This window comes from Palaemon carinicauda, chromosome 45, assembly GCF_036898095.1.
Source record: "Palaemon carinicauda isolate YSFRI2023 chromosome 45, ASM3689809v2, whole genome shotgun sequence".
Taxonomy (NCBI): domain Eukaryota; kingdom Metazoa; phylum Arthropoda; class Malacostraca; order Decapoda; family Palaemonidae; genus Palaemon; species Palaemon carinicauda.
In genome coordinates, this window is record NC_090769.1 from 24269794 (window position 1) to 24282277 (window position 12484).

At 44.6% G+C, this 12484-nt stretch overlaps 2 protein-coding genes across 8 annotated transcripts in view; one reads left to right on the plus strand and one right to left on the minus strand.

Annotated features, from left to right (window-relative positions):
* The window catches only part of LOC137634971 (G protein pathway suppressor 2), a 219386-nt gene that overhangs the window by 17251 nt on the left and 189651 nt on the right, over positions 1-12484 (plus strand). For 3 of the 7 annotated variants that reach the window (XM_068367552.1, XM_068367557.1, XM_068367553.1), the window contains exons 2-3: positions 6492-6680; positions 6847-7020. In XM_068367552.1, coding sequence (XP_068223653.1) covers positions 6861-7020 — 160 coding nt within the window. In that variant the 5' untranslated portion in view covers positions 6492-6680; positions 6847-6860. Of the gene's footprint in view, positions 1-6491; positions 6692-6846; positions 7021-12484 lie in introns of all 7 variants that reach the window. The other 4 variants (XM_068367558.1, XM_068367555.1, XM_068367551.1 and 1 more) reach the window with 2 other exon arrangements.
* On the minus strand, positions 545-2350 carry LOC137634857 (tigger transposable element-derived protein 1-like). The gene has a single exon (XM_068367409.1). It carries the CDS (start codon positions 2348-2350, stop codon positions 545-547), a length of 1806 nt encoding a protein of 601 aa, XP_068223510.1.

Below are 12484 nucleotides of genomic sequence, written 5' to 3' on the forward strand. Positions count from 1 at the left end.
TGGTTGACTTGTCAACTAGAGTTCAGGAACATTGAATATGGTTTATAGTATTCATTATGTATGGTATGATAATTATGTATACAGACGCTCCCCAACTTACGAACGAGTTATGTTCTGAACGATCGTTCGTAAGGTGAATTCGTTCGTAAGTTGCTTCAGTGCTATATTTTGTATTATAATTTAGGCCTATATAAGTATATTGAAGGTTTATATAAGTATGTTTAAGGCTTGTATAAGTAACCTGTATTGGTTTGTACTGAAAAAAACATTTAATAAAATGGAGAGAATACGTACAGTACTGTACTACGTATGTTAGAGAGAGAGAGAGAGAGAGAGAAAGAGAGAGAGAGAGAAAGAGAGAGAGAGAGAGAGAGAGAGAGAGAGAGAGAGAGAGAGAGAGAGAGAGAGAGAGAGAGAGAGACACACAGTATGTACATGTACGTAATAAGATAAATAAAATGAAGTTTAACTTACTTTTGGAAGATGTACTCGATGCTTAAGGAGATGATGGAGGAGGAGGAGGAGGAGGAGGAAGAGGAGGATTTTATATCATGAGAGGGTCTTCGTCGTCGCTGGAATGGGCTTCAAAAGTTACTTCCTCCTCCGTAACTTCAATGTAGGAAGAAGTTGAGGGTCGAGGAGAAGAAGATGAGGGTTGATGAATATCTTCCTTGGAGGATTTACTAGAAACTGGCCGAAAGAAGCGATGTAACGACGATTGCACAGTTTTCTTCTTTTTTTCATCATAAATGATGCGGTAGCACTGTATGGCATAATTCAATTGATTTGCAACCTTTATGCAACGTTCAATATTTGGGTCTTGCTGCTCGAAGAGTGCGATGGCTTTATCTATGAGCGAAAACCCCTCGGCCAAGAGTTTCGTCTCGAATTTCTTCATGGGGACAGGTGTTTCTTCCTCCTCCTCCTCCTCGACACGTTGCTGAGCCTCCAACTCCATGAGGTCTTGGTTACTCAATTCCTCCCCATGGGACTCAAGCAATTCCTCGAAGTCCTCCTCCTGCAGGTCAAGCTCGAGTTGGTCACTTAGGCCGACAAGAGTGCTGAGAATTTCTTTATTGATGCCCTCCTGATCAAAGCCACGGAAGTCGTTGACGAACCGAGGGCATAGAGGCCTCCATACGGCGTTGAGGTTGACCTCGGTAACCTCACGCCATGATGCATCAATGTTTTTTACGCAGTTAAAGATGTTATACGACTTCCAGTAGCTCCGTAAGGTCATCTCGGGGTCAGAATCCACTGCTTTCAAGGCCATCCTGTACGTCCGTCGGGTGTAATATTTCTTGAAATTGGCGATAACGCCCTGGTCCATCGGCTGCAGAAGTGAAGTTGTATTTGGCGGCAGGTACACAACTTTGACATCAGGATGAAAATCATCCAAGTGCGGGGGGTGGCCAGGGGCATTGTCCAGCACCAGCAGGATCTTGAATGGAATTCCATTTTCCCGGCAATACAACTTCACTTCTGGGATGAAATGGTGGAAGAACCAGTCCTCAAATACAGCGAGTGTCACCCATGCCTTCATGTTTGACATCCATATAACGGGGAGAGAGCTTTTCGTCACGTTCTTCAGGGCTCGAGGGTTAGCTGCCCGGTAAACTAGCAGCGGCTTCAGCTTGTAGCTCCCTTCAGCATTCGCCCCAAGCATTAAGGTTAGGCGGTCTTTAGCCGTTTTATATCCGGGCATCGTCTTCTCCTCACGGCTAATGTAGGTCTTCTCTGGCATTTTCTTCCAAAAAAGACCCGTTTCGTCGACATTGAAGATCTGCTTAGCCGAATAGCCACCCTCCTCAATGATCTCCTTCAACACTTGGGGGAATCGCTCGGCAGCCTCTTTGTCCGCAGAGTCTGCCTCTCCGGACACGGACACATGGTGGAGATTAGCCCTCTTCTTGAAACGGGAAAACCACCCGTGGCTGGCAGAAAACGTTTCTTCGGCAGCGCTTTCCCCAGCCTTAGCCTTGACATCCTCAAAGATAGATTTGGCCTTCTCCTGAATGAGCATAAGGCTCAGAGGAATACGCCGCTGCTGCTGATCCTCGAGCCAAATGGTGAGAAGTTTCTCCATCTCTTCTATGATTTTCCCTCTTTTTTTGCTAATGATCGTCGATTGCATCGGCACTGCACCTTTCTCGTGTTCCATTATACGATCTTTCTGTTTATAAATGGTACCGACGGTCGAACGATTCAAGTGGTATGCCCGTGCAACGCTCGCCATTTTCTCACCCGTATCAAGCTTCTTTATTATTGCCACTTTCGTTTCAAATGGAATGGCTTGCCTCTTCTTTGCACTACCACTCTCACTAGAAGCCTTTCGCTTTTCACCAACCATATTGAATAATGGATGCCCGAGATATTTAATGATAAAAATGAAAAAAGTTCTTTGCGCACTGGAGATACGTTCACGCACTTACGCACTGTAACGAACTGGGCAGAGGAAGGTGGATGCTGGGTGAGCTCTCACGGCGCCAAGCGTCGGTATTAGCGGCGGAAAGAAGCACTACTCGGAAAAAGGCGCGCAATACAAAATCTAACTTACAGCATCTCTTTCCGAACATTTTTCGACATATGCGCAGACATGTTCGTATGTACCGTTGTTCGTAACTCGAATGTTCGTAAGTAGGGGAGCGACTGTACTGACTTTCTATTGATATGTTTAATAAGTACTGCACTTAATCTGTATTTGTTTGCACACACTATTGCTGTTTTGCTATGACCAGATTTTGGGAAATCCTGTGGGTTAGGAAATATTGTATTTGTTCCGTAACTGTAATACAAACCTACGCTATTTATAGCGGTATTATTTTTGGCAAAGCTGAAAGGGCGAGCCATTAAAATTTAGCGAGGTTTAATTACCCATCCCGCTAGTTAACCAGGGATAGGGAAGGTAGTCAGCTATCCTTCTCACTCACACACACCTGTGACTGTGCTTCACTTTGCATTTGGCTCGGATGGAAAACGGTTATTGCCACTCTTTCTCATCACTTATTTTTGGACTGCCATTAATTATTTGCTTTTTTACTTTTTCTTTCAGTATGTGTGTGTGTTGTGTGCCTTCCTGCCTGCTATGCATATCTGGCCTTGTCCAGAGGGCCGCTCCTTTGGTACCTTTATGTCCACAGAGGATACCGATTCCCACCGTTTGTGTCCGGCCTGCAGAGGGCAGCGGTGTGATAAAAGTAATAAGTGTATCGAATGCCGTGAGTGGTGGCTAAGCGATCGCCTGCACGTCAACCTCACCAGTCATCGAAGCAGTGTTCTACAATGCCTTGCTCACCAACATGTCGTTCGCCTGAACGGCAATCCTTGACTTGTCAATTGCCAACTCGCTAATCATCGAACCATTGTCCTCCCTCTCATCGGGTTTAAGCAGTTGGCCCTGTGCCAACTCTACAGTGCTCGTCAATGCGTCAGCAACCTTTGGTTGCCCATCAACCTTATCATGTACCTGCAGCAGAGAGCAGATATTATTCACGCGTTGCTCGTCAGCCTTTGGCTAGCTCTTCTAGGAGATCTCCCTTTGAACAGCAGGATCCTTCTCGCCGGGTTGATAAGCACGAGCACTCTACCGTAGATCCCCATGTCTCAGAACATCAAGGGAAGCGATTTTCTAGGTCTTCGCCACTGAGAGCTGCAGCTCTTTCGCCGAGGAAGGAAAAGGTTCCTCTTCACCGTTCACTGTCACCCTGTTCCCCTCCCAGCAAATGCATAACAGCTTGACCACCAGGAACGAGGAAAAGGGTAGTCTTCACGACTTCAAGATCCCGAAAACTCCTGCCGCTAAGAAGAAACCAATACAGCAATCTGGGAGGCCTGAGACTAAAGTTTTAGAGACTAAGAACCCTTCGAGGAGTCACGCTTCATCATTCCCTTCATGGGAGCTATCGGATAAGTGCTTCCATCCATCAACAACGGTGGTTCGGAGCCTTGGTCAGGGCAGTTACCCAGGCCTTTGCGCGGGTTATTTTATCCTCACGCCCTGCGAATTCTCCCAGGAGTCTTCTGGAAGAATCTTTCTTCTCATTGCATCCAAGGCGAAGATCCACGGTTCTGTCTCCCCTGAAGAGGAAATAAGTAGTCTCCGATGACATTGCTTCATCCCGGGGTAAGCTGACCCCAGTCAGGACGTCTAAGGGTAGGACTGGTACAGTATTGCTGGTTCCTCTTCCCCTCGCCCTCTTGCTCACTCGTCACTTCAATTAAGAGGTTCCCGCAGCGAAGAGTCTGTACCAGACTCTTTCCAGTTGTCCCCTATAGAGGAAGTTCCAAGGGACAGCAGTGTTATGGCCTCAGAACCCATAGAAGTTTCCATCCCTCCTTCTACGGGTGGCCACCAGAAGGTTCCACCACCAAAAGGTTTGGTTCTAGAGACCTTATTCCCTCCTAGGAGTGAGCCTAAAGACTCCAAAACACTCCCCAAATCCTCTTCGAGGATTCCTAGACCCGCAGAGGGTGTTAAACCATCACCTAGCCACTTCGTTACCGACCACAACCCACCCCGAGACGAGGTCTCGACGTTGAAAGACAAAGACCAAGCTGCCAGTCCTTCTTCGGAAGGTGAACATATGGAGTAGCAGCACACCTTTTGGCAAGTTCTGGCTCGTGTGAGGACCCTCAATGTGTTAGCAGATCTGGTGATGGCTCCTCAAGAGGGCAGAGACACGGTCCTAAGTCACGTCTTCGGCACTCAGAAGCTCCCATAATCCAGTACAGCTGTGAACTGGTCTGAGGGACTAAAGAATGCCCGGCATAAGGTTGCTGCACGGCTCTCAGAGTATTCTGCCTCTCTCCGCTTGGGCTCTTCCTCTAAGCTCCTCCAGCCTCCAAATGTCCAGTAGAGGATATACCATGAGGTCCTTGACGAGCCCCGCCAGGCTCTTCCTTTTCACCATTTTCTAGAGGAACTAACGAAGCCGGTCTCTCTAGGGCATTCCGATCCTTAACCAAGAGAAAGTAGCTAAGTATGCCATGCAGGCTACATCGTGGCTGTATTTCTAGTTGGGATCCGTTTGGACCATGGTGCGGACTGGATTTTTCCAAAGAAAGCACCAGGAAGGCGATGGAAACCTTTTTACTCTCAGGTATTCTTACCATCGAGTTCCTGGCCCACCAAGTGGTGAACTTGTGGGCCAACACCATCCTGAAGTGCTGGGACTTAGTAGCCAAGAGGTTTCATCACCAAGTCCCAAATGTCGAGATCACAAGACTCCGGAATTCCTCAGTAGGATTCCTCGTTGTTTGAGCTAATGATTTCGTGATTTCGAGCAGGCTGCAGAGAGATGGAGGAAGTCCTCCATAGGGCCCTGACATCTCGGCCCTTCAGGCCACCGTCTCCTCTGCAAACCGTTCAACCAAAACCCTCAACAAACAAGACAGCAGTAAAAGACAAGGTGTCTAAGAAGCCCTTTCCAGCCAAGAACAGGAAAGGCTCCAAGTCCTCCCATGGAGGGAGACAACCTAGAGGTGGCGACCGCAAACGCTAGGATAGGCGATTCCCCTTCTTGTCTACCAGTGGGGGGAATTCCTACATCGCTGCTGGAAGGGAAGAGGTGGATGCAGCTCGGGCCGAACCCTGGACAATCTCCGTGATTCATGCAGGGTGTTGCGTCCTGTTCATTTCATCTCTCCCTCCACTGATCAGGACCCCAGTGTCGAAAAGACTCTTTGCGATGGGATCAGCAGAGGGGCTGGCCCTTTGGGCCGAAGTCCAGACATGTTGGAGAAGGGTGCTCTCCAAGAGGTCTTTGATGACTCTCCAGGCTTCATCAGTTGACTCTTTCTTGTGAAAAAGGTGTCTGGAGGGTTGAGACCAGTCATTGACCTCTCAGCTCTGAACGAGTGTCAAGCAAACCTTGTTGAGCAGGGTGACGGCAGACACAGTCAGACAAGCGGTAAGACTACAGGACTACACCTCGTTATAAATTCAACGGTTGAGTTTCCATCATCACTGAAATCATATTCCTATCAAAGGACTCAAGATTGTATAGTTAGGAAAAATACAAATTACTTGAAATCATTTGTGATATTTTCTAGGATAACGACTTCACTTTTACTAAGGATAGCATATACCGGGAAGAGTTTTACTTTCACCAACTTAGAGGGTGTGAACTTTACCTCACAAATGATTCGTTTGTCTATTTTCACATCCTTTTGTTCATGTGGCGCTATTTATTGGTTTGTAGATTCTCACAGGACTACAGTACTTCAAAAGACATGTCAGCACTTAAGGAATGGCTAATTTATTAGCTATCCACTCCATAACCAACCTTAAGCTAATGTTATGAGTACGTTGATGCCAGTGTAGTCAGCATGCAGTGACATCACTTTAGAAATATCATATGGTATAAAGAGACTACAGTTTTCCACATTTACATATTTTAAAATGAGATTCAAATACAGTAAGCCCCTCCTAGAAAGTATGGATGATTCCTGTAACTATCAGATACAGTACTGAAGATTTTCTAAAATTACAGGTAGACATTACCATCTTCATGGAACTTCAGTTTTATGATGTGACCTCCCATCACAAGGCATCACTTATACTATAACCAGAATAAAGTTATCATTTCACTGGAGATAAAGATAACTCCAGGATACAGTATGTCTAAAATAATGAAGTACAAGTACACATTACCAACTCTATCTAGCAGCGGTTTCATGAAGTAAGCTAAAGGTTCGAGGATTTTATTTTATACGACATGGATAATTGCACCTTTCTAGTCTTCAGTAATAGCTCTAGTAAGGTTCAGAGTCTTGTAGTTCTATCTTTGCTCTTTTAGTAACGGTAATGAGTAATACTGAGACATGAAACTTTTTCTTTATTTGCAGATATTCACTAAACAATGGTAAAGTTTGCTGAAGCTGAAAAACGCGGGCGTGGGGGTGAGGGTGGTGATCGGAGGTTCACCCCACAGATGATGCTCGAGAGACCAAAGATGAGCCGAGCAATGTGGGAATCTTTAAAATCTCATATAGTGAGAGAACGTAAAAGGAAAAAAGAAGGTAAGCACAGTACAGTACCTTAAATTATATTTGGTTACAGATGTAAAAAAACTGTAAAGTATGTACAGTACTGTAACAGAAAGGAAAGTCTATTCATTTGGACTCTCAAAGAGAATAATACTGTACAGTACTGTAGATTCAATTGACGACAGGTGTTGCTTTAGTGTTATTACCTTATATTTATTTGATCCTACTCAAATACAAACCATCATCTTTTAATAAGAGTAGGACTTCAGTGAAGCTAGAACATCCATTCAAACTCTTATCGAGGTAGTAGTATTATTTGGTGGGCGGAGGGTAGGCCCCTCCCGCCCGCTAAGTACAGTAACTTTCACTTTGACTTCAGTCGCAATTCTCTACATATGTAATGCTTTGCTGCTTTTTAATCTTCTACATTTTCTTTCAGATTGAATAAATGTACTGGCAGATCAATGTGTTCAAGGGATATCAATGGAATAAGCCAAGGATATGGGTTAGTTGATAATAATTGTAACTAGAAAACAATTTCCTGTGTGCTACCTACTGTTATCGAACTTAACTTGTCTTTTGCTATTTTTCCCTATTGGATCCCTTGGGCTTATAGCATCTTGCTTTTCCAACTAGGGTTATAGCTTGGCTAGTAATAATAATGATAATAATATCCCTCGTGTATATGGCCATACAATAACGGGGACAATGTGAACCCAAGGAAGATGGTTTTTCGTAGACATCTCTAGTACAGTACTCCGTCTGAAGAAGAGTTCTGCTGCCATCGCGTGTGAAGGGGATGGGTGCCAACTTTCTTCTTTCTTTCAGTATGAACCGATACCAGAAGTTGCTAAGGACATATCACCTGGTTGTGCTGTTTTGGTTTCACGCTCACCTCTTTGCGTGCCTACTCATTTGAGATTCACTTCTTGGAACTTCTCGACGATTGACTTTCTTTTCTCTTTCCTGGAGGTGATGCTCCAGAACCGAGACACTTGGCTTTCCTTTTGCTTGGATCTGGAAATTATTTCAATCAGTATGCCCATTCTTGTAGTTTAGTAGAAGATGGAGGACCAGTGTACGCAGATAACACATTGAACGTTTGCATCGGTAAACAAGGGGAATCAGCACAGCTGCTCCCACATGACTTAGAACTTCCTGCTCAGTGGTGGCTATGTCGTCTGAGATTGCTCTCATCACAGGAGAACTGGTCTACACAGGCTCCTACACCAGTGAGTACTTCAGAGTTGTTGGGATCGTCACTGGTCAGCAGCCAGCTATTTCACTCCCGATTTCAGTAGGATAGGAACCACAAGATGATTGATCTTGGTGGCTGCTTGATGAGATCCAATTGAATCCCACCTCCAGGGATCCTGATGCTCACAGATATTATAAGGAAGGGTGCAGGACACCTGGGGAACCTGTACATCTTGAGTATGTGGTTCATGGAAGGAAACACCTCCATATTAACCTACAGCAAGTTCAAGGAACAATATCAGGATTCTATTTGACAGGACACGTGGTGGTGTTGAAGGATAACTCCAATGTCATAACTGATGTCCGCAAGCAAAGGGGTACTGTTTCATAGACCTTTCACAATTAGACAAGTAAGTATGCACCTGAACAGCTGACAAAGTGAAGGCGCTGTCAGCAAGGTCTATCCCAAACAAGAGGAATGTTCTAACAGTCACGCTCAATCAACAGGGACACGGAGTAGGACCAGTAGGGTCCCCATACTCATCTATAGCGGAAAAGTTTATTGCTCTTTAGAATTATTTATTAGTTCATTATTTTTTAAATGTTTGCATAAAGTCATTATTAAAATGATGTTTTCAATATTAATCTTACCCGATAATCATGTAGCTGTCAACTCCGTTGCCCGACAGAATTCTACGGAAGGGATACGCCAGCGATCGCTATACAAGAGGGGGGTGTACTCACAAGCGCCACCTGTGGCCAGGTACTGCAGTACTTCTTGTTGACACCACCTCAATTTTTCCTCTGTCGTGCTTCCGGCAAGACGTTCATGGATACGCTTATAATTTTGGAGTCTTGTTCACGGTTTTTGGTGAAGTATTGCTCTAAGATTTCAGCTTTCGCTATTCAGGAAGTTTTATTATTAGCTTAGCTAGCTTTTGGAATTAATTTGATTAATTATGGTGACGAAGAGAGTATGAACTCTCTTTCACCTTTAAATGGCCGACCCTTCCCTTAGACGGAAGTGTTGGTGTCTAGAGAGTATAGACTCTCTTTCTTAATTTTGCTTAACAAAAGTTATAGATTTATTTTATATCTCTCCGCCTTTTATAGGCCTCTTCGATTAACTTCCTTTTTTATAAACTTATTATTATTAATTTTTATATTTGTTTATATTCGACCTTTCCTAATAGTAGGCGGTCTTTTCTTGTACCGAAGTTAATTAACATTGAGCCCGTCATTTCGGTTTTACCTGTTAACATATTATGCTATTTTAATGTTTTTGAAAGAATTTCTTTGATAGTCTCACACTTTTCAAAGTGGAACTAACGTTTTGTTTTGTCTCTGCAGTTGTTGACGTTCAGAACGTTCAACTTGCGCTCTATCGTTACGATAGAGAGAGAATTTTCACGGTGTCACGTTGCAGTAAGAGTAAACCGTTTCTAGCGTTTTGTTCATTCTTTCTTAGCTTAATGGTTTTAATTCTAATAAAGGAACTTTTTATTTGGGAAATCTTTCAGTTTTTTTCCTTTAACAATAATATGTTTTAACGATCTATATGATTGGGCTCTTCTCTCAGGTTCTAAGTCAAGAGAGAGAGAGAGAGAGAGATAGAGACGGAGGGAGAGAGAGGAGGATAAACGTTTCGTTCAAGCGAGTAACGTTGTTATCGTTTTTGCTCTTCTCCCTAGTCTCTTTAGGGGAAGAAGGTAAACGTTTCTAGAGTTTTATTCTTGTTCTCAAGCTTTATGCGGTGAGAGATTTTAAACGTAGTTTATTTGATCTAGTGTTTAGTCTCTTTCCAGCCACTGAATTATTTATCTTTCATTAGATTTTTCTGTTACATTGTAATTCTGTTTTCGCAATTACTAACTCTTAAGGAAGGATAGAATTGCGTGTTTCAGGTACAAACCACTTAAAGTTTCGTGTTCAGTGAAATAAGTGCAAACAGAAAATCAAAAGTGATAAGTGATTAGCGCAAAGTGTGTCAGTGTTGTGCGTGAGGGTACTTCTGTGCGTGCCAGTCGTCCTCCCAGTCCGGGACCTCTTGCAAGCTCCCAAGCCCAGGGGAGAAGCAATGTCGAAGGGCAAAAGGGTTCGGCAGGCCTTGATCGGCGCACAGAAGTATCCTCGGTGGTTGCGGGCGTGTCTTACAGAGACCGTCACTCCCACCCGCAGACGATTGAGCCCTTATTTTGCTCGTCTGCAGAAGAAATTTCGGGGAGAAAACGCTGGACTCAGGTCTCAAGACCTCTTAAACGTAAAGTCCAGACCTCTAGAGTTCAACAACCCGGATGCAGTCATTGGGTTAGCTCTGACTCTCCGCAGTCATCAGGTGACTGCACACCTCCTAAGAGAGGTAAGGCGATGCCTCAACAGACCTCATCTTCTGTTAAGGCTTTGCCTCAACAGACCTTATCGTCTGTTGATCCCAAGATGACTTTGCTGCAGTCCATGCAGTCGCAGCTTGCGGTCTTAATGAGTGAGTTTCAGGCTGAGAAGGTTACACCTCCTCCTGCGAGCGCTCCGCCTCACCGCAGTCCAGTCTGCCAGGCGTACGAAGTTGAGGTTCCTCAAGCTACCTTACCGCGTTCGGAGTTGCCAGTTACCAGCGTTGTGCAGCAACCTCAACCTTCCTTAAGGCAACCTCAACAATGGGAGCAGGAGTCTTATGCCTTGAGGCAAGATTTTCTTGCAGTTAGACCATCTTCGAGGCAACAACCTCTTGAGGTACGACAACCTCTACCATCCTTGAGGCAGCCGCAGCTCTCGCAGCTGCTACCTCAACTTTCCTCAAGGCGAGAGCCTCAACTCTTGAGGCTAGCTCCTCAGGAACCTCAACTCGTGAGACAGGAACTGCGTTCTGCGCAGCCGCTACCTCAACTCTCGCAGCTCACACCTCAAGAACCTCAACTCGTGAGTCAAGAGCCTCTCTCTGCGCAGCCACCTCAACCCTTGAGGCAAGCGCACTCTTGAGGCAGGAACCTCATGCTATGAGTCAGCCACCTCAACGCATGCATCTGCCACTTTCTCCTCAACTTGAGCCTCTTCCCATTCAACTTTGAAATAACAAATGACAATAATAACACCTCATTACTTTCATAACTTGCATTTGTAATCATATACATGTATGCCTACACAAACATTATGATAATGGAAGTTATTCGTATTACTTAAATATAAAAAAATATATATGTATTCCTTGCAATATATTTTTAACAAAATCGCAAAATATGGCAAAAATATCTTCAAAACAAAAATGAATCATGAGTTATGAATGTAATGTAAATATTATGTTGATATTAAACCCCATGCAAGCATGCATGAAGTAATGCAGTGTTGCCAACAGGGCGAGTTTCCCTTTCCTGAGGTGAAGTAGATTATAGTACGTATATTTAGTGCAGCTTAATTCTACGATTATCATGCCGGCTATCAAATTCATCAACAAAACAGTCTATATCAATTCCCTCGGCACGTGCACTTTCAATGGACAGTAATGCGATATTACTCAATCTAGCACTGGTCATGGAATTTCTGAGAAATGTTACACGCCATGCAACATGCTCTGCTTACCTTACAGCATGCTCTACATACAGCATGCTCTGCATACAGCATGCTCTGCATACAGCATGCTCTGCATACCTTACCGCATGCTTCTCAGTCACACATCTTTGGTTGTTACCAACTCACTAGACTGTCAAGCAGTTTCATAACGTTGCCTTCTAGTCTGCTGCTTTTGCACCAGTGAAACCCTCACTGAGAGAACTTAGCTTTTCTCGGATATGGTCCCTGTAGATGAGAAAGTGCTTTTCTCCCTCCTTCTGATATTCCCTTGAGGACTCTGTCATTTGGAGAGGAGCCTTTAGCTACGTAGCCTCCTATGGACTTTTATTTAAGCATAACATGCTTCCAGGGAAGGTAATGGTTCCTCTTTAGTCGCTAACCCCGTCTGTTACCACACCTGCTCCCATAGACCTTGAGCTGTGTTGCAAGACATGCAGTCCAAGCTTAGTCCTTGTTAGAGGATTTTTTGTTTACGGAGTCAGTGTGTCACTGGGAAGACGTTCAACAACCAGCAGAAGTGACTTGTTGTGACGCAGTGCGGCAACCTCAGCAACCCGATAAGGAGTTGTCTGTACGACCCAGACAGTCTAGACAGCTTCGGGTTGTCACTGTACTTCCTCGCTTCCCCATGGTTGGCAGTTCACAGACTGTGCAGCAGTACCATGATCTTGTGTCCGGCTCCGTCAGACGACTGGCTTTTAAGAGCTCCCACAAGTCGTCGCTGTCTGGAGATTCT

Bases quoted from the DNA above. Each gene is read 5' to 3' on its own strand.
- LOC137634857 (XM_068367409.1), bottom strand. From the start codon at position 2,350: ATGGTTGGTGAAAAGCGAAAGGCTTCTAGTGAGAGTGGTAGTGCAAAG.